The 22,652-nt window shown below is 40.8% G+C and overlaps 1 protein-coding gene across 8 annotated transcripts in view; it reads right to left on the bottom strand.

Moving 5' to 3' along the window:
- Positions 1-22,652, bottom strand: part of GRB10 (growth factor receptor bound protein 10) — a 145,929-nt gene that overhangs the window by 6,818 nt on the left and 116,459 nt on the right. For all 8 annotated transcript variants that reach the window (XM_058419373.1, XM_040088120.2, XM_040088205.2 and 5 more), the window contains 9 exons: positions 17,385-17,541; positions 11,542-11,657; positions 9,436-9,510; positions 6,260-6,397; positions 5,586-5,696; positions 4,197-4,295; positions 2,650-2,727; positions 1,877-1,993; positions 942-1,008 (listed from right to left, as the gene is read on the bottom strand). In XM_058419373.1, the coding sequence (XP_058275356.1) occupies positions 942-1,008; positions 1,877-1,993; positions 2,650-2,727; positions 4,197-4,295; positions 5,586-5,696; positions 6,260-6,397; positions 9,436-9,510; positions 11,542-11,657; positions 17,385-17,541 (958 nt within the window). The remainder of the gene's footprint in view (positions 1-941; positions 1,009-1,876; positions 1,994-2,649; positions 2,728-4,196; positions 4,296-5,585; positions 5,697-6,259; positions 6,398-9,435; positions 9,511-11,541; positions 11,658-17,384; positions 17,542-22,652) is intronic.

Genomic DNA, 22,652 nt, shown 5'->3' with positions numbered 1-22,652 from the left:
AAAAACAGTTACACAAGCAACCATTTTTTCCACATACTAATTATTTAAACATTTTAAAAGTGGGTATAGTTCTCTTACAGAATATAAAATATCTTCCATCAACCTATATAAAAAAGAATCAGTATCAAAAAAATGCATCTACTTAATATACCAAGTAAGAGACATTATCTCCATCTATTTTCTGATTTGCAGAAATATAATTAGGTAAACAAGAGAAGTCTCTTTTAATACTGCTTTTTCATAGTTTCTTGAACATATTGGGACTAACAACCCTTAGAACTCAACGTCTAAGCTAATGAGTTAGAAGCAAGTCCCTCTAAATCTCAGATAAAGAAATGCACTTTAGATGGTGCTTTCAAGAGTCAAATTAGCCCCCAATATTTTTCATCTTGGTTGTTTTGTCTTTCAAATGCTATTTTAAAATTCTGTTAACAGAACAGCAAGAGAAGATAGCTGTGTTTCCTCCAAGAAGTTTAGGATATTAATATGAAATTTCCTGTTGTTTTAATAAATTTACAGTCTCAAATAAATGTTTATGACTTGCGTATTTCACATTTTTCAGTTATTACAGAACAAATTCTGTTTTGAAAACTCTCATTTCCACTCTTTAAAAATTAAAAGATCACTCATTGACTTTCCTTATCCAAAACGAATTAACTGCTGTATTCTTTTAAATGGAAACATTTATGGAGTGTCCATTTTTACAAAATACAAGTTTCAAAAGACTAGTCCTGAAGAAAAGCTTGAGTGGGCCATCAAAGGAAGCAGGTTCCTTCTACAGTGTCCATATGGGTAGGCATGTTAATGAAGCTACTGATAAGGACTGTATTTGACATCAAGGCATTCCTAGTACATGGCTGCCCTCTGTGTCTCTATGAAATGTACCTTTTCTTTCCCCACAGAGGCCTCTGATACTATGGTGACAAACCGTCAGAATTTACCTGTACTCAGTGTGGAGGGATGGAGTGGACTTTGGCTACCCAAGATGTTCATTCTTGTGCTACGTTTCTATAGAGAAAATGAATTAACGTTAAATCCACACTAATGCCTCAGGAGAAGAGAATTAGTGCACATGCAATATAGATTTAATTTACAGGAAACTGGGGGCCGGGCAGATTTAATGCGAGGATGAGAAAAAGAAATGCAACTTTGAAGGGGGCTAATCTACAAGCAGCAGCTCATTTCAGTTGGCTTAAAACACAAGCCAGATGTTAATGATGAATGCTCAGTATCTTAAAAAAAAAGGAGAAAAAAAAAGACAGAAAAAAAAGAAAAGACTGATATGTTTCTGCTCAGGCAAAACACCAGGCACTCAGTAAATCAAGCAGTATTTCCCTCCCGTACATAAAGCACCAGCTAATGCTTCAGTAATGACTCCTTTTCCCTAAAAGACGAGCATGTGGGAAAACTTGTACTGCAGCTGTCTGTCCACAAGACACTATAAACAAGTTACATCAGTTTTCATTGCAAGAGGTCCTGCCTCTTGTATATTCTGCAATTAAACTTACTGGGAGCAAGCCATTAGTCAGAGCCCCAGCCTCTTCCATGTGGGGAAGCATTTAATTTGACATATTCCTCCTCAGAGACTGGTTTTGCAAACTGGCAGTAAAGTTCTGGTGGGTCTGCTTTCCCCCTCAACTTTCCTCTGGACACTAGGGGGACAGAGAAGCAGTGGTAGAAGGTTGTTGTGAATGTGACAGTTTTGCTAAAGATGGATATCGACTTTCAGATCTGCATGCTTGCAGTGTGATTGCTTCAGGTCGGAGCTAAGCTATACTGTGACCAGCACTGCACTAACATCATAGCACACTCTGTGTTTTGGCTCTCAACAGACACTTACTGATTGCAAAAATAGAAAAGAAGAGAAAATAGCTACCCTCCAAGCATGTCCTTCTTCCAAGGCAGCACTCTGTGCTTCAGCAGGATTTTCAATAACTCTTCCTATTTGCCCCGAAAAATCCATTGCTACTAGTGAGTTTTCAGATACACTTCTCTGAAAAGGAATTTTCACTTGTTTCAAAAAACAGGGAAAGGAAATACCAGCTTGAGAGTTTCATTTCAAACTGTTTTGGTTTCAGAAGATTGTCTAAAGTCCTCCTTCTACAGCACAGAAAATACATCATTTTTTTTTTTCCCTTTCAAAAGATTCACAGACACAAAAATAGGTGGTTTTTCTTTTTCAATTGTAGGAGAGAGAGACAATTCAAAGGCTCAGAATAAAATCTGTTTGCTCAGGTTGCCCACTTGCCCTATTACAGTCATTTTCAGGGCCAGTTGGGATCCAAATATAGGCTCTTCCCTTTTAGGTAGTTAACAGTCAGCTCTTGGCCCAACATATTTTAGGAAATCTACGTGTTAGTTTTGCCAGACCTAAGCTGGCTCCTGCGGAGACAGCCAGATGTCTCTGTGCCATACATCTCGAAGAGCGTGATGTAGCCAAGATTTTTCAATCATGTGGATCATGTAAGCCTAAGATAATGGAGAGCCAACCACGGAAACTGTACTCATGCAAAACATGAACTTTACATTGATTTGCTACACAATGCTGAATTTACATTTCTTAGCGTAAAATTTTCCACTTTTAAAATGCAAAAGCAAATGCATCTTTTCCAACAAACATACATCAGGGAGGTAAAGTTCATCACTTACTACTGGAGTGGAAAAGTGTGGAAGCATGGCTTTTCGCTGCTGGGGAATTCTATAATTCTGATACAGTAGCATTCCATACTGCCAACAGAAACACAAGGACATTATTAATCAAATATATGCCCTAGGAAACAAACTGTAGGGATTTCATAATACCACTTTAACTGGAGCAAGTTGCCACCACAGTTTATTATTTTCCTGATCAGAAGCTCTCCCAAAGCCATTTGCATTGAGTACTAGTGATTACCAGGTGGCAATCAAAGAGTAAATATGCACAAAAAGTTTTATTTAAGAAAATACAAGCTTGAGTGATATACATAGGTTATTTTTGCCACTCTCAGCTACCACCACGTTTTCCTTGTAGAACACAAGCTTTCAGTCAAGATCAGAACACACATATTAATTCCCTTCTTTTTACCTTCTAGAACTTAAAAAAATTCTGCACAAGACATTCAAACTGTTTTTGTAATGATAAAAAGTAAGAACCTTTCCAATTCACTAGCTCTTTCAATAAATTTCACTATCACTTGGTTCTTTTCTCATCCTTAAAATAATAAAGTGATTGATTTCCAGTCATGCACTTGGTTGAACATGATGCATTTTAGCAACACTAGTAGCTAGGATGGTAGGTAAACACCTACTCAGTGCCCTCCCTAGTGCTGAAGTAGAGCAACATTGCTTCCTGAATGTTGTAACTGAAAACAGCTTATACTAGTGCCAAACAGGGTAATATAGGAGTATGGAAAGTTAAATGAGATGGTGAATAAAAAGGAGGGTTATGGACACAGCCTTAGGGAAAAGCTTTACTTTTCGCTGACTATACAACTTAAATCATCTTTTGGTGTGTCTTAGAAACAGTCGTTTTCTCTGTGTGTAGGATGTAGTAAGGTAGAGAGAAAAACACAGCAGTTTTCAAAGCAGCACATTCAGAAAAAGCCTTAAAACCAAACAAAAATTTAGGCACATTTTCCTATGAATATCAGGAAGTTCTCTTCTTCAAAGGGCACAAAATAGTCAGCTTTCTCCTCAGTTCCCTCCATCCTGATTTTGTTTCAAAAAGCAGTGAAGCCTCCTATCATATTATCAAGAAATTTAACTATGCGCTCTCAGATATGAGTAACTTTCACCCAGATACAGGGTTACTTATTTTTGTTACATCTTCTAATAAAACCTTCAGAAAAATGAAAAAAAAAAAAAAATTGCTAAAGGCATTCTGTTCTGGTAAAGAGAACTACTTACCATCATGAAAACATTTGCTTTAGCTTTATGATAACTTGAAAATACCTTGTTAAGCAGGTTTTTTAATTCATTCACATATCTCAAATTTCGATCCAAAACTAAAACTATACTTGATTCATATGTGGAAGAAATAGATCTCAGTCCTGTGCTTAAATTCTTACGTGGGACAGGTCTGCTTGGTATTTTGCTCTTATCCATATTGTTTTGGAGCAGATGATATTTAAGAACACATAGGTAATTTCTCATGAACAAAGTAACAAATGCCACTTAACTCTAGGTGTAGCTTTGCAAAAGTAGAGGAGATTAGCTACCTTGAGGAGTCGAAAGGCAGTCATCCAGCACGTCCTGCTTTGCTCATCTTCAGCACACAATAACCGCAGTTCCTTAGTTTCATTTCTCACTCTGTTTGGCTTTAAAGTATTAGAGGGAAGTCAGATACATTCATTAGAAAACCAACAATGCTGTAAGCTTAGAATCACTGTAAGCAGCGTAAAAGCAAGGTACAGTATCAGTCTAAGGAAGTAGTCAGAAAAGCTCCCACTACACTGAATTTAAAGCTCAGGAGAGGCTGAGCATGCTTTGAAGGAAATCACTTTCTCAGCTGGGTCCAACAAGATCAAATGTTGATGCCTCCTGACGTTCAGAAGCTGAGGTCATTGATCCTTGTAGGTCCCCTCCAACTCAGGCTATTCTGTGATTCTATGGCTTGAAATAACCTGCAGTCCTAGCAAGTTATAGGAACAAGGTACTCAGGCCATACTAGAACCAGACCTGGGCACTGAGTTTTGTTGATTTTGGTAGTTTGATTTTATTTTTTTGTTTGCCTTTTTGGTTTTGTTTATTATTATTATTATAGCTTTGGTTTTGTTTGTTTGTTTAGGAGTTTATCTGTGGTTTTTTTGTTTGTTTTGGTTTGTTTTGTTTCCAAATCTGTAAGGAGTTTTATAAACCCCCATTTTGAAATGAAGAATGGAAGTTTCCATAAGTGACGGTAAGTGAAAGTTTGCTTCCATCAGTTCAGGATCTGTCCTGCAGCCAGATTCTTTGAGGCAAACCCTTGTTATCTAGCTCGGGAATGGCTGCTAGGAAGGAAACTACTGCAGTACTGTCATAAAACCAGCTCCCAGCCTTATTTTCTTCTCAGAAAATTACAATTTTCAAGCCCTTGAAACACCTTCCAAATGAATCTTTCCACACAACAGTTTTAAAAATCTTCAAAGGCAGCTGGTTATTCTCATATTCATTTTTCCAAGACAGTCTTCCTCTTTAAATAAAGGCAAACCTCTGGCCCACAGTAATGGTAAAATTGCACCCCATCAGAGCTTAAGCCTTTGCAGCTATATAGTTTTGGTGCTTCCTGTCCACAGAAACTTTTCTGTTTGATTAGAGAACTTGGAAAAAGCTTTCATCTGTGAGGTGAGCCAAGGCCACCTCACAAGCACACCATGCTTCAGCACTGAGCTGCTCTTGCACAAAAATTCCCCAAACCAAAGGAGCACCAGATAAAGTGTTAAAAGTGTCACATAAAATGATGACAAGATTCACAGGACATGCCTGCCAAATGGAAGATGTTAAAGATCAAGTCCTTGTGACAGAAAAGGCTTGCAGAGTTTTACATACAAATCCCATTTAGCTGGGGATTGGGGTGACTCTGAGCTACCAACATTGCCTGGAACTCTGGAAGAACTCAGAAAATTTACCTTTATACAAAATCCATACTCTGCAGGGGCATTGTACAACTTCTTGCCTGCTATCAACGAGAAGATATTGCTGTCTTCTAGGTCAGCCAACAATTGCAAATGTCTTGGCTCCTGGGGAAATAACATGATTTAGCACAGGTAAGTGAAAGGTTTTGGAAGATGTTGTGCAAGCTCTGCAGTCTCTCAGGCCCAGCCTCCAACAGAGGGCAGTGCACGAACACTGCTCCTCTCCCAGGCAGCCTCAAGTGGCCATGGCACACACCCCTTACAGATCAGCCTACCAGCAGAAAGTGCTTGGTACAGGAAATTCACAAAATACTTATGCAAAGCATTCACATTAAAAATGGCCTGGCCTATTACATTGGTGTAGAGAAATCTGAAGGTTAGCAAAACTTTAGTGTCCACCCTGATGTTGCCTGGCTGCTTTGGTTTTATTTTATAATGAAACTGTATGGCTGTGTTCATGCACTGAGAGCCTGGGGCTTGCCTGACATTTGATCATGCCTTACTTATCTTTTTCTATGGAACAAAAAAAGGGAACACTGTGTGGAGATTAAAAAAAAAAAAAAAAAAAAAAAAAGAAAAAAAAAAGAAAAAAAAGAAAAAAATACCCACTGTAAAAGCAGAAAATGCTTTCACATGCTAGTACTGTGCAACTTCTTTTTTAATCTTACCTTTGAAGTTCCTTTTGTAGAACAATAAAGTCCTGATCTCCTCAAACACATAAACAGTTTCTTCCATGATTTCCTACCCAGCTCTTTCACATGCAAGAAACCTTGAATTTCAGGGCAGCTACTGGAGTTTAAAAAGTTCTGTTGGAGAGGAAAATGTAGATGAACATTGTATCCTATGGATGAATTATAAAATTGTCACTGTATTTGCAGAATGCAGAAGAGAATGGCAAATCACTTTGCTGACTTGAGGTGCAGTTTCTAGGCTTCAACTGACCTAGATGTTTAATCTGATTTATGACCAAAACATATATTCCTGCTCCTCCATTGCATCTACCTGGCCATCTCCTCCTGCAACTGACACCTTCCTATTCTCTGCATCAAGACTTAAATCTCAAAAAAGCTATTGCTTCTCTGTATCCCCATTCGCCTTGCACCCGGCCTGAAGGGAGAGGAAGTAAGCTTATTAATTCTTAAATTCTCCTTGTCACAGCAATTTTTGGCAAATTGTCTAATTTGGAAACGCTGGCCAAAATCTCCACCTTTATCCTAAAGTTTTTGAAAGGGAAGAGCCTATTTCAGGATTTTAAGTTGTCCCAAGACAAGAGGTATAACAGACAGACAACAGAGTATTTAACTGAAAATTAAATGTAGAGCAGTCAAATAAGTGCCAGCAATTATACCAGACTTCAGGACTGAGGACTATTTAAGTTCTTGACATAAGTAGAGGGACCACATACAAAATAATATGATTTGTGATATATCAAAGGAAGGAAGAATTAATTATGGTAGGAGAACTGATGGACTGCTCCCTTATTACAACAGGCCAGGTTTTTAAATGACAGAGGGCTTGATCATGAAGTTAAATGCCAGATTAATAAATTCAACAAGTATGAAGAAAAATGCATAAACCTGGTTGGCCTAGATGTCTCTGCAATTTTTCAAAGTTGTGTTCTGGTGTGGACAATGTCCACAGGAAAACAAAACCAAAACCGGTGTCCTGTGTCAGAATTCTTACTTGTATTAAACCCTAATCTCATCTAACATAACAGGAAAAAACAATTGATTTTCTTGCTATTTGTACTATGAATCTACTTCTCAGCTATGGAAGGGAAAGACCAAAAGGAGAATAGATTCTTTTTGTCCAGTCAGTTAAAACAAATGAAAACTAAGATGGTAAGCTTTTTTGCATGTCTGAGCCAGGTTGAGACTAGGGAAAACAGATCCTACTGGTTTTAATGCTATTGTCATGACTAAAGATACTAGCTCTTAATGCAGTATATGATATCAGGAGATGATATTTAATATTCTTACATGTGTAATTAAAACCAGCAAAATTGCTCAGTTTTTAAGGTGGCCTCAGATGCAACATGCTTAATGACTGCTAGGCTGCAGGAGGTTTACCTTCAATATATTGCAATTGCCATTGAAATTCTGAAAAATGCTGGTGTGTTTTTTAAAAGAAAATAAGTAATTGATATAAAAATTTTAAGGCAAATAGTTTTTGTATGGGTAAAAAATGAGCTAGAGGGAATCTCCTCACCCTCTTTCCCCGACCCTCTTGTGTTGTTAATCCCCATGACTTACGCTTCTCAAGACTGTACCTTTCTGAGCCTTCCCAGAAGCAAACTCATACCTCACGAGGCTGTACGGTTTTCCTTTTGCTACTACTTGAGTTACCCTCAAAACTTTTCTATCTTCAAGAATATCTCACTCTTTTGGGGAGCCCTTCTGCCTGTATTAACAAGCAAATTCAATTCTTCACTTAAACTACAGGAAGAAGGGTCCAAGGTGTAAAGACCTCTCTTCCTATCAGTCTGTGGCAATGCCACTCCATGCCACTTTTGGCCCCTGATTACAATCTCATTGCACATGACTTTCATTTATAATTCCAGAAATTGGCTTGATTTTTTTTGTTTGCTTGTTTCCCAGATCTAAGTGGATGCTAATGTTTTAAATTCTTCTCAGTGAACATGGAACCAGAATTTAACAGACTTTGGCACAGTTACTGGGACAAAATGAGTGCTCCGGATCAAAAGTCAGTGGAAACTTGTCTTTAAACAGAGTCAGTGCATATTTGCAAACATGCAGAATGACAGACATCAAGCTAAAATCAGTTATTTGTATGTTTATATTCTTCATATATTTGTGCTTTATAATCTGTCTGTTATTCATTATACTGTCTTCCAGGCATCATGGTTGTATGTTCTTAGTACAGTACTTCTTTAATAAACTGTGTTTTAATTTGGCTCCAGAGTTGAATGTCCACAGGTTGAGAAAACAAGTGAAGTGAAAAGGATCTAGACTACGGACTTAGATCTGAGTGCTAAAATTCAGAGATTTAACTGAATCAGCTACTGATCAGCTACTGAGAGGTAGCCCACCCTCCAGCACCATCCTTAAAGGCCAACCGACTATGCCATCACCACAGTTCCTTTATGAGCAAGCAAGAAACTGTAGTGACACCAAAACTTCAGCATAAATGCAGCTCACATGCCACTACCACGCAAATTGCACAACTCTACCAACACATATGCATAAAGAACACACCCCTGCAATTTAACCTGGGGAGCTTTAAATGGGATGACTTTGCAAATACAAATACAAATTTCTACTTGCACTTACTTCTTAGGGCATTATTTTTCTATACAAAAGAGCAGCTAGTTGGCTGAACCATGGGGTAGTTGGTCTTTATTGTCAGTTCTTGCCAGGCACAAACATGGGACACAAAAAGCAAAAGCAAAACCACTCATCATCTCAAACTCATCTTCTAATATCCACTTGCATTTTTACACTTTCTCCTGCGCTATGATGTGGAGTAAAGAAGAGTATTTCTGTTCTGCCTTTTATAAAAGGTATGTTTGTTTTTCTAGAAATATATCTGCCAAGACTGTTTGCGAGCAACATTAGGTGGTTAAACCAAATACCCACAGAGTAAGTTGAGTATTAATGGAACAAATACGTATGACCATAGCTATGAATACTTTGTGTTTACAATTTACACCTCAATGCCACTGGGTAAGATCTTTGTCAGGTATTTTCAACATTAGCCCCATATGCTAATTCGCTATACTGGCCTTTCTCTGACTGACTGTTTTCCAGACTTCTGAACTCCCTTCCTTCCTCTCAACCCCTCCCTCTCCAATTCCAAAGCTTTCTCTGTCCATAATTTACAGTACCTGCAAAAGTTGTGACTGTGGGATACTGCCATTTGTTTGCTGGCACCAGGCAACCATTTGTTCTGGAAAGAAATTCTAGACACAAAAAAAAAGACAATTGGAAGTCATATTGTATTTGAACACTTACAGAGAACTAGTGACATTTTCTTCCGGTCATTAATTTTTTGGAACTGTCAGTATGAAATCGATTTGGAGATCCCCTGACACAAAAAGTAATACTAGGGCTTTTCAAGTGCAGCTCTTCCCTTCCTTCTGCTCACCAGATGCCCATGCAGACAGATTGTGGGTTTTTAAAATATCTGATATGCAGCATTTCGTAAGTGCATTTTCCTCTCATTTCCTCTTCTACTAAGGACTTTTGGGGATCTCTAACAGCCTCTACTTTCTTGGGAAGGAAGGAATGAATGGTCCTGCATGCTGAGTATGCAGTGACTCTTTGCTTATTGCACCAATGATTTGACTTCAGATTTATTCCTCCAGTTCCCCTTTCATCTGCTGCGTTGTAAAACTCCTGTGTAATTTGGTACACTGAATTTACTATACACAGCAATGACAAGAAATCATTCTTGAAGTTTTTAAACATTATTTGAAGCATGGAGACATACAGAAATGCCTGAAATAAAACAATGACTGATTATAACAAGATGAATCACAACAAAAACATTTCCAGTTTAGAACATTTGTCACTCTTCAGGCAATATAAATTTCAGTCTTTAGGGCATGAAGAGACGGGATGAATGGGAGCCACCCTTCTGCCAGGTAAGTTACACAATGAGTTATGAAAGCTAACATTTACCAGCCTCTCTTGAGTAGAAATAGTGCCATATGGCAACAGCTAATGCAACGGATAGGGAGCCTTTGCATTCTTACACCACAAGAATGATTTATTCTGTGATTGCAGGAGCCTGGGATTGAATGCCAAGCATTCTGGGTTTTACTCCCATGCTCTGTTATTAATTAAAATACACCACATGAAACTAATGCGCTAACTCCTATGATACCAAAACTTCTGTACACTGTTCAGATGTTCTTAGGTTATCAGATGGTGAGATCAACAGAAGTGGAAAACTAGGAACACTACATGTACAGAAACGTTTCACAGAGTAAGTCAAGGCACAGACTCTGAAACAAGCACCAGCAGATGACAAATGTACATGCGAGCACACATGCGAGGCTGCAGCAACTGTGCACTTGCATCTACAAGGAAAGGAATTAATTTATCACCCGCAGTTACTTCAGCAATGAGTTTTAAACGTGACCTCGTGTATCTTTTCTTCTTCTCACACCACAGATGCCTGACTGACCCAAAATCTGTTCTTACCCAACCACCTCTGGATTACCCTTCCTCAGCTATCTTGATGGGTTGCACCAGCTGACATTGATTCATGCCAACAGTCTGTCCAACATAATTGTTTAGATAAAATGTGAAAAAGTCATCCTCAGATAAGCAGTTACATAGTAACCAGCTTGAAATTACAACCTTCAAAGGATCTCATAAAAGCAGGAATAGGTACAGCTATGGCATACAATACTTTTCAAGCATGGGTATACTGAAGACACAGAGAGGACACAAGCTACCATGATCAGTAAAGAAGGCAGAGCACACTAGTAAAGCACAGCCATAGGTGAAACAATGTTCGATATACAGAACGATAAACTGGAAATTCCTTGTATGGAGTAAGTGCTTTAGGGGTTAACCAGATGGGTTTGGTGTTTTATTAATTACTACCGTCAGAAATTAAACAGTTTGGATACTGCTTGTTATGTGATGACTTTGCTTTGCATCGAGTAACTTTGATGATAATGAGTAAATTGCACTTCTGACTGCTTTCCTTAAACCAATGAAGATTTCCCTGTCTTGATCCCTCTCCAACGTAACTACAGACATTTTGAAACAAATGTATTTGGTAACTTGAAAACACTTGAGGTTTTTAGGCTGGGAAGGAAGTACAAGGAATTTAAACATTGGTTAAAATTTCTTTGGAAAGAATTCTATTAGTTGGTTGCCTATTTTTTTTAAAATAAATGTTTAAGACATAACAGTGCCCAGCAATGTTATTGCAATCCACCCCTCTGTGGTGTAAACAACTAAGTAATGAGACTCACCATGGGATTTTTGAAAAATTCGTATTTTGCGTAATTCTTCCTGAACAAAAATTTACTTTCACTTCCCATTGTGGATTCAACTTGAACTATGAGCTCATGATCTTCCAAGCACCTCTCTGTGGAAAAAGAACACGATGTTAACACAGAGCCAACCAGCAGAAGTGAGACCAACTAAGAACAGGAGTTAAAACAACCCAGTGTAATTCCATTACCTTTTAAGAAATTAGCAAAACAGATTCTAGCTTCCAATCCATATTGCCATGAGGCAATACTTTGCAAAGTATTACAAGGTTTAACATTATATGGCAGTGTTCTTCAAGGGATTCCTGTATCAGGGCTTCATAAGCACAGACTTTTGAGAAAGGAATAGATTTTTTTTGTGTTCAGTAGCTACAATAATACAGACAAACCTCTTCTTTTGGCACTGGTTGTGTGCTGTGGAACTGGCAAGGTGGACAGGTTTAAGGGAGAAAAAAGTTACAGAAAGGCTACTGTTAGGTCTTGAACTATCACAGAAATACAGTGTTGTATTTGATCACACTCTATAAAACCAGTTCATTTCAAGGTGAACTTCAGGCCTTTACTGTAGATGCTAGACAATGGAGTTTATTATGAAAGAGGTCACAGGATCTACTTTACAGGAATACTGACAGAGACAAATGTTTTGTACACATGACAGGGCAATTTTCTGCTCTAGATCTGGTTACAAGGTAACTCCCCATAACCACCACTTCTCTGGTCAAAAGAATGGCACATCAAAGCATGAACAGATAGCTTAACAAACCAAATTCACTGAAAGCAGTAACTAGAAAGAAGGCAACTGGCTATGTGCGCACTACTTAATGAACTCAGTATCTTGATAAGTCTTCAGAACTTCCTCTGAAAATACTTAGGTAGTTTTCTAAAGTTTTAACCAGTCTGTGCTTTTATGCCTTATATAATACTAAATTTAAAAATTAGGTCAAACAAAACATAACTTTTGCAGTGCTTTAAACAAAATGCCCATGACTTGCTGAGCAAAGAATTTCGGAGAGTCCCTTCCCCACTTGGTGTTCCTGCAATCCTTGTATTCCTATAGTAAGAAATGCCAGGGTACCATCCAAGCTCTCTTGGGGTGTTTTCAGGATAGAAAGCAAGCAGTCATTGGCATCTCAAAAAGAGCAAGCTCTGGAATATCACTTGAATTACTGAACTCAGCAGATTGGACGGTACTCTTTGATCGAAAATTTAACCTATGACGGAATGACCCATCATCTTTTTCACCTGCACTTAGGTTGTCACTCATCACCAGCTCGTTGATGACTTCAGCATTTACTGTGCATTTGTGATGTCCAGCCTTGCTACAGATTGTGTTTTCAAAGGGGTTAACATGAAAATCCTCCATAGTGGGCTGCTCTCAAACAAAGAGCTGTTTCTCAGTGCATCAGGCGTAACACCACTTTGAAGGGGTAGATCTTTTGACTAATGTGTGCAACAATACTGGTGCAGGATGGCTGTTAATAAAGGACATTTGGCACCACCTCAGCATTCATCACCTAAACCTACACATTTCTAGGGGCTTTACAGATAAAAGTTTCAGGTATTGCTAATCTGGTGCTACAATCATGGTTTTTAAGCAACTGGTGAAGTCAAATCTCCACACTGTGATGAGGACTGTGGGCCTATGAGGGTGAAGGACCTATTTTTTAAATTATGCTTCCTCCAAACTACATTTAATTACATTGGTATAAAGCTCCATCACAGTATGAACCCAAAAGACCACGTGCTCTTACAGTCTTGTTCTCCCGCCACCTAAAGTTGTGGTCTTCGCTTTTCTAACACATTAAGAATTACTTGTCAGCAACAAACTGTTTATTCTGCTCTGAGGAAATGAAGTATAGATGAACATTTGTCAATTTGTTTTGTATTTCAATGTTTAGTTTGTGTAAATATACTTAGTACCTGTTTCTTAGACACTTTAGACAACTGACCTAGATGTATTCTGTTACTACATCAAGACCCTTTTGAGATTCTGTGGTGATACTCCGGCTGATTTAATGTTTATATTTTCATTTTGATGGTCAAAGCCATCTTGGAGAAAAGGTGCAGCATTTCATAGCACATGCATGCAAAAAAAAGGAAGCTAGTCCTGGTCAGTTTGCTATTACTTCATAGAAGTTGTACACTTGGGAAATGCTTGGTAATTTGCACTCGGTTGGTACAAACGGGATGAACTTGACACACGAGCAACTCAGCCTCAGCCCTGCTTTGAGCTTCCTGCTACAGAACCAAAAGCACAGATGTCAGCCTGTTAATTTCAGTTCAATAGGTCAGTCTGTCTTCAAGTGGCATTGCTGTTGAAGTGACCAGAAATGTGTCCTTTCAGCTCATCTGATAGGCCCCACTCAGTCTCCTCTACACAATTCCTGGAACAGACTTTCCCCCACACCCAAGTTAACCTCCATTACAATCAGAACTTCTACTGAACTGTAGCAGTGACACAAGGTGGGAAAAGGAGCCAGATTCTACAATGAACAACTCACAGGCATAACCCAAAATTCTCAGAGAATCACTACAAATGACAGGTGGACCCCTGTATGAAACAGCCCCCCCTGATTTTGCATTTAAGCAAGTGCTGTGTTTAACTGTTGCACTTTTAATTCACTCATATTAAGGGCAATCAATGCACGTTATCAAAAAAATCAAGGTATAAAACTGCAGCAATGCTTTCTTCTAACCCTCACATATTTCAGAGCCCTACGATGTTCTCTCCTGCTTCAACTGTATTTAATAAGGTGTACAGTCAATTCTGGAACTGGAAAAATGAAGTTTGTAGGTAGGGAGGGATTCTTTCGGTGTCCAGACACATACAATCATGTGAATGTCTTCACCACTATTATTTTTGTTAATGTCCAGTACACAGAACTCTGTCCCCATCCTAAATTGATGATAGTTAAGCATGGAATAGAAGATAGGGAGAATACCACATTTTATAAACAGGTTAGGTATACTTACAGTAGCAAATGAAATAATGAGACCATTTTGAATTTCACAGACTGCTTAAATATTGACTACAAAATGCTTTAGATATTAGCAGTATGGTGCAGCAGGAACCACTTTCAAATGTCAAATCAAGAAAGTCTGATGGCAAATTGTCACACCACTGCCTCCAGTGAGAATGCAATTATTTTGTTCAGTCAAATAGCTGTTTAAAGTTATGTGCAAGCACACAAATTATATGGAATATGAACATTTATTTTTCTGGAATATACTTGGCTATGTGTGCAAAGTGAACAGTGAGCTGAGGGTTCCTTACGAAGTGGGACCTCGAAGACCAACGCAATGATAAAAATGCAGCTGGCTTCAAAAATTTGGTCTTGTCCTCAGCCTGTTCAATTGTAAAACAATGAACTGATTCTGCAAACCAAGCTGTTTTGAAAAGTACTGTCAGGCAACATATGGGAAGGGAAAAAAAAAGAAAGTGAACTAAATGAAGGAACTCCTCTCTTTTGGTGAGCTTCAAGACTATCAGCTAGAGCATTAAGTCAGCAAGGACGTACTGTATAAGAAATAATGTCTTCTGGAAACACAGAATTCTGACTGCTTTTTAACCATATTTCTTTTCACACTAAGTATTTATTCACCATTGTTTCATACTTATACCAGCAATCTTATGTCTAGAGGAACAAATATGGACCATCAGATGCCTGATGATAACTTAATCCAGGTTGCAGACTACCCTTGATCTGGCAGTCTCCAAAATACAGGAAAACATTAAAGATACAGAGGAGCTAGAAATAAGCAGCCAAATAATAAAAAAATCATCTGCAAGCAAAACTGGTGGAAGCATGGAAGTTGGTATTTCAAATTTATTGAATATGTATACTTTCGATCCCAAATATTCAAGAAACTGGATGGTGTTGTCTCCTGTTAAATGAACTCATTTATTCCCTTTTCTGTCCTCTTCTTTTCAAATATGCGAAATCTGTATAATTTCTTTTTTTTTGGATTATTTAAATATTTTTTTGTCTTTGTCTGTTGGCTTTACACCTCTAAAAGTTGCTTGGCCTACAGGGGACAGCCCTGGGGACAGCCCTGTGGAACAAAGTCTAGTGGCTGCTGAAGCCCCAACCTGCACACCCGTTTCTCTGGGGGCCCGCTTTGTGCTTCAGTGTGAAACAGAGGTCCAAGGCAGGCAGGTCCCCATGTATATAAATGCAGCCCGATAAGTATCTTGCTCTTTTCCCATCATTGTTAATTACCAAGTTATTTGTGTGTAAACAGAAGCTTTTGATTTCCTAATCAGCCTCCTGCCCGATTCATTCAGAGATGTCACACACCAGAGTTTGACAGCACAATTAGTCACCATGGAAGCTATTGTGATGTCACAAATGCTGAATTGTGGCATCATTGAATGAATCTGGCAGGAGAAGGATGTTGGTTACAAAGGAGAAGGCTTCTGTTTACACAATACCTTGGTAATCAGCAATGATGGGAAAGAAAATATAGAAAAAGCCTGGTAGTTTAATGAGCATTGATAAAACTGAAAATTTGTAAAGGATTTAGAAGCGCATGTGGTGTATTAAACTATGGAGATTCTGTAATTTATACCTTAATTCTTCACCTCAGCCTCTGTCCTCAGAACTGAAAGTATATTACAGACATAAGACCAGTGTTTCATGTTAATTTTTTCATATCTTTCTACATTAGGAGAGATAATAAAACCACTAAATAATCAAAACATCCTATGTGTTTTGAGGTTTTTTAGGTGTTAGTCTGCAGAGCAGTGAATTTATTAGTATTTAACAGTATTGGTTTAAGGCATCACATTTCCAGCAAATCATTTCCTTTTTTTATTCGTAAGGGTTCTGAATTACATTTTTAGACATAAAACTCCCTCTGTTAGCTACAGATAGCATTCACAATTCCAGTGCTGGCGATTGCAGCTTATGATTAGCCTTCCTCTGTTTTCTAGAAAAAACATTCCCCATGAAGTATATCGACTAATACTCCAAATGCTATACTTTTTAAAGCGTTATTGTATGCTATGGAGAATTATAGGTAGCATTATCTGAGCGATACGCTGTTGCAAGCTGCACAGCAGAACCCTGTAACTAATCAGTGCCACAAAATAACAGGAAAAGCAAGACTGAATAACATGAGATCCTTTCAGGTACTGTAATTAAACCAATTCACGGTGTTATTTAATTCCCCACGGTTCTTCCTCTTGCTGCCTTCTTGAAACTGTAACCATGACACCTTAATTTCAATCAGGTGGAGGAGCCGCTGCCTGGAGAGCAGATACCACCGCTGGTCCAGAAATTGCCCATGGATTTGCGGGTGGTGCCACCATTTTTTCCCTGCCTGAAGTCAAGTTTAGCCAACCCCCTCCCCCACCTCAGCATGTCAAGCTTTCATAAGCATTACTGTAGGTACGTAAGGCTGAGTCTGTTCACCCAGGTCTCCCAGCTGGTGATGAGCTGAGCTGTTTCATAGGACTGTACTCTAAGGATCAAGCTTAATTTGCCTAAGCTGTTTATTTGCAATAGCTTCAGACACAGCAAGGTAGCAACAGAGCGCTAGCGTGAAGATTAGACAATTCTTTGGGTTTTTTTTGTTGTGTTTTTTTTTTTTTTTTTTAATTAAAAAGAAGAGCAGAGGATGGGAAATAAGAGAAAGACTTTAAATGGCTTAAACGCTTAACACATCAAATTGTAATACACAGAAAGCACTTATGTGACTTCAGCTAATTGTACAAATAAAAGCAGTGGAAAAGAAAACGTTCCATCTGGAAGCACATTTATATGAATTACACATATTTTATGTTCCCAGGTAACCATGCCACCCCTTTGACCATTCCCTACCTAATCCTAGGTGAGGGTGATGCTCCACTAGAGTCCAGCTGTTATCATCCACACAATGACTTTTGTAAACGAGCAGCTGACAGAGGTCCCTGGCTGTCATGTCTGCTAGAATCTCGACCACTTTGCTTGTTCCATCTTCACTAAAGACTTTTACATCCTGCAACATAAAGGGTACACTTACAGATCAACAGCTCTGAACATAGGCAAACCACACAGCTACCGTAGAAAAGCATCAACCTCTTGGCGTGAGGGTTCCAAGCACCTTGGCAGCCAGGACAAATGAAATGGATGATTCACTTTATAACACTTTCTCTCGACGCCCCCTAGACCTATTTCCCCTCCCCCCTCCCCAACACCTCCCTGCACTAAACAAAGATTCAGCAGGGTTAATACAACCACGACCACGTACACAGGAAAAGTGAGAGAGCAGGTTCTGTATAAAGCTGTGTAAGGTAAGCAAACGTGAAACAATGTCGAGAGAGTACTTTGGCAACAGTGGGCAAGAGAAATCACATCCAGTCAAACACACACAATTTTCGTTGCGATCCCATCGGAGGCCTCTGAACAGTCACAGAGGAAGAAGCAGGCCAAGATCCCAAAGATTAAAAAAGGCTCTCTTGTTCCCCACTAACTTTTGATTGTTTCATATGGGGAAGTCCCACTTGCAGTTTGCCGGCAAATCAATTACCTATCACAGTACACATATTTCTCTCCCTGCCCTGACTTCTCTTTTGATCCTAGCTTGAAAGTAGTTCGAAAGCAAATGTGCATACGCTGCACATCCTAAATATCAATGGGGGTGAGAGAACAAGTCAAGAACCTTCTCCCCCACCTCCTGAATCATACAGATGCTTTCCTCCTTGCATTGTTCTGCTCAAGCGAGAGACACTTCCCACAAAATTATTTCTCCGGGCAAACGTGCAGGTCCCAGATTTAAATCAACTCCGTGTTTAAAACGCTCCGCATCCTAGCCAGAGAAGGAGAGTCTAACAAAAACCTGGAGGGTAATTCGATACGGAAAAATCTTACCTCAACGGCACGTAAAAGGCAGCAGTCGGAAGAACAAGATGGCATTTTAAATGGGGATTGCCTCTTGAGAGTTAGTTCTCTGCCTCCGCCGACCCTCTGCAGCCTGCGGCTGGGCGCCTGGGGTGCCGGCGGCGTCAGGGGCGGCCGTACCCTACCTGTCACGTAGCCCCTGCTATGGGGACTGTTTCTGGGGAGGGAAACAACTCTGCCAGAGCTCCACTCAAAGGGTTACACGCAATCTTTGCGGTAGTGAATCAAACCACACTGTGCAGACCAATCCTAGCCCTCCCTCCGACTGATGTAATCATTTCCCACACACTATCAGACTTCCAAATTATTCCCGCCTCCCCCACCCCCCAAAAGAAAAAGGAGGAATTACAAAGGAAATGCGGGGTTTTATTATGACGACCTCGGGGCGGTTGAGACCCCAGGGGCGGCGGCGGGGTGGGGTGTGGGGAGCCCGGCACGCGTGTGCCGCTGCCCCGCCGCCGGTGCCGGTCCCGCCCGCAGCCCGGCCTGCCCGCGCTGATGTCATCGCCTGCAACTTGGGCACTTGAACTTCGCCGCCGCCGCTCCCCGCCCGCTCCGGCTCCGCTCCGGGCCCCGGCGGTGCCACCGCGCCGGGAGCGAGCGAGCACGGCCGGCGCCGCCCCCACCGCCCGCTCCCCGGTGCCCCGGCTACGCACAAATTCGAGCCCAGTGAGGGAGGAGTTAAAGCCTCATCCGGCCCAAGTGACTCAAACCCGCGCGTTCAGGAAACGGCTTCATCTGACAGCAGGGATGAGCCAGCTCTTTCAGAAGTGGGCTCTGGAGAGGAGAGGAGGGGGAATCCCGGTTGCTCAGGGGAAGGCGTGCGTGCTGTGCAATGTTACGGCTGCGCTCCTGCCAGCGCTTAGCCAAGCCAGAGGCATCCTCGCACACGCGAGGATTTGCTGGGCGTGGGGGTGCCCCCGTTTTCAGTCCTGCGGGCAAGTCTCTGTTGTGTCACTAGCGCCGTGTCGCAGCAGAGCCCCGCATCACACCCGCAGCGGTCCCGGCCGGCTCCGCCGCTCGGCAGCGCGCCCGTGGGACGGGGGGACACGGGTGGATGTATGCCCGCGACAGCCCGCGAGCATCGCACCGCAGTGTGCGAGCGGGAGCGCAGCTCTCGTGTTCCCTCCCAGGATGGGCAAGCGCACGGAAAAGCCGGTATGCAACAAGACAGAAAGTAACTATTTTGTTTGCTTTAGAGGGGAATTGGAGGGACTAACACCCGCTTGATTTTTTTTTTTTTTTTTTTTCTTCTTTTCTTCTACTGTTTATAGTACAGCCATAGATTGGACCGAAAAGGTGACGGTGAATGAATCCCTTTCTACTTTCAGCTTACTCTGTGCACGTAACTTCACTTTCTGTATTGACACGAAACTATTTTGGATGGATTTCCTGCCTCGGGAACCAACCTGGTGACATCATTCATTCATTAGTCACGAGAAGCACAGCCCTCTGCTCTCCGCCTCGGCTTTCACAGGGGAGCCCGAATCAGGAATACGCCACAGCAATCACCACTTTTGCAACACCTGGAGGACAAACCTCCCCTCTTTTCCTTTCCTGCTAGGAACGAGGCAGGACGGACTGCACCTGATCGTTGTCAGTGCCAAGTCCCAGAAGAGAGGCAGAGCTGCTCTGCTGAGGGTGCCTCTCCAGCCCGTGCAGGTGGAAAAGAGAGAGTTGTGACACAACCACCGCACTTTTCTCTGCTCCCAAGCATGGAAAGCCTTAATGCCGTGTGGCCACTGAAGAAAGCTGCAGCTGTCTTTTATGCTCATTCATGCTGTGCTCTCTCGGTATGAAGTAAAGGGGTCATGGGTACGTGTCCCACCCTCCCCCTCCTTGCGCAGAGTCTGAGCTGATCCTGATGCCAAGCCTCCTTGAAGTACCACAGCATTTCAAACTATTGGATACCCAACGCTCCAGTCTGGTGTGCAACTACTATAATGCCATGTTCCCTCCTCCAGAGAGTCAGGCCCTAGAGGCAGCACCCACCATCCCCACACCACAGCCACTATGGGAGCTGGGTTACAAACATTAATGTGTTCATTCATAGGACCAGTCAGCCCTTGGGGTCTCAACACTGCCTTTAAGCCCAGGGACTGGAGTGCAGTGGGTGGGCAGTGAGAATGCAGTGATGAGCAAGTTAACTTCACTGACTATTAATAGTGCTATGTTTGCCATCAAGGACAGTGCAAGGCCATATTTCACCACTGACATCACAGATACAAAACACTGCATCAGGAGGGGATGTAATGGCCTGAGCTGAACCCTGCCCCAGGGGACAGGAGAGAGGCAGAAGTCAGATGAAACCCTGTGCCTCTGCAGAGGCAAGAGTGCAAACAGCCCCTACGAGGTTTACATGGAAAGTAAGGGGGTTTTATGCCCCCACACAATGCTGTAGAGTTGTATAACCACCAATACTAAACCAGCTTGACAACAAAGCTTCACCTCCAACTTTCTGACAGTTTCTGTAACAAAAGACGCAGATAACAGTATTCCTGTATCACAGAGGGGACTGAATTTAAAGTCAATTGGTCAAATCCAACTCTCACTTTTCTTTTTTTCCCCTAAGGAACCACCTCCCACTTTAAGGGCTCCCTATTCAAACTCCTTCCAGCAGAAACACTGTTTCACTTCCAAAATTGATTTGGGGCTTATTATCAACAAAGGAGAATGAAGCAGGATTCATTTGAATAAAATACTCCAATAATGAAAACACTTAGCCTGATGAGAGGTTCAAAAAGTTAGTCTGACACTCTTGCCCTGCATCCCTCCGAGAAATGCAATGAAATGCAACAGCAGACTGCCTGCAACAGTGATTTACAAAAGGCCCTAATTACGTCAGCAGCACAAGGCACCTTCTATTCAAAATTAAGGTTAAGAATGCTAAGCCAACCAGAGCGCTATATTGGCTGAACATTCAGTGCTTTACAGCGCAAAGGAGCAGATAACAGACTGCACCATTGTTCTGGGAAGAAGTCTTCCCCCAAGCTTTTCTTTTCTTTCCTTTTCTTTTTTCAAAAGACAAAAAGACTTAAAAAATTAAAAATTTAAAAGAACATTAATATTCATCACTTCAGCGGTTTCACATAATGGGTCACATATCTTGAGTATCTTCATGGCTGTTTCATCTTCCAGCCTCAGTTCCTCTACCTCACTGCAGTATTTTGTGTGTATCAAGTAATGCAAATATTTTAGGAACATGAAGGGGAAAAAAAAAAAAAAAACCACAAAAAACAAGAAAACCCCAAAACAAAAACCAGAAAACCCAAACTGTCATGTAATGATCACATCATTTCTTCTCCACTTTTTATGCTATTTCTTTCATTTTTCTTCAAAACAAAAACCTATGACTATACACGATGATCACAGAAATTCACTCTTTTACATGATGTTAAGCTGAGAACCTTCAGTGGCAAGCAGATCGACAATCTGAAATTAAAACAGTGTAATTTATATCAGTACAGACCAACCTGTGTTATCCTGGGTTATGACTCCAAACATAAGAAGGAAGCACCAATTATCAGAAGGCCCTCTGATTGAAATCTAATAGATAAAAGGTTTCAGTACACTAGTTCTTCGAGAGCTCCCCTCTTATAAGAGATGTAGATCAGAGACTTCACAGAAAGCTATTAAAATACACTGAAGAGTCATTACTAAGAGCTGTACAAACAGAAAATCAGACCAGCAAGTTTTGACTTCCATCCCACAATTTCACTCATCAAGACTGTTCAGACATGACAATCATACAATCCGTGAGGTAAATAGAAGGAAAATGGAACTGAAATATATGCATGTACCTTGTGCAAGCAGAAGCAGCTATTTACTGCAGAAGGCACCTATGTACCAGGCAGGTACTTGCCATTTTCACTGGAACCCTGTTTTGATGAGATCTTTTTTCTAAAAGCTTTTTATAATCAAAGCTTATCAGCTCACAAGAGTAGAGTCAGAGTCACTGGAGGAATGAGGAAGCTTTCAATTAGGTCAACTCAAAGCTGCTGAAGACTGAAGCTCAGCCTGCAGGCTACCCTTGAACTGCTATTTGCCTGGTTGAAAAAGCAACAAATAAAGGAAGGTTTTGCTTCCTAAAGTTACAAACCTTAGAAAAAGAAAGGCCTCTAAGCATGCTCTGTGCACACCTGACAAGCAAGCAACTCGATCAACCACATCTGCATGCTGGAGCACCAGCCAGTCTTTACCTTGCCCAGC

Source organism: Hirundo rustica, chromosome 1 (assembly GCF_015227805.2).
Source record: "Hirundo rustica isolate bHirRus1 chromosome 1, bHirRus1.pri.v3, whole genome shotgun sequence".
Lineage (NCBI taxonomy): Eukaryota > Metazoa > Chordata > Aves > Passeriformes > Hirundinidae > Hirundo > Hirundo rustica.
Note: the sequence above shows the minus strand (reverse complement) of the source record. Positions and strands in the feature narration are given on the sequence as shown.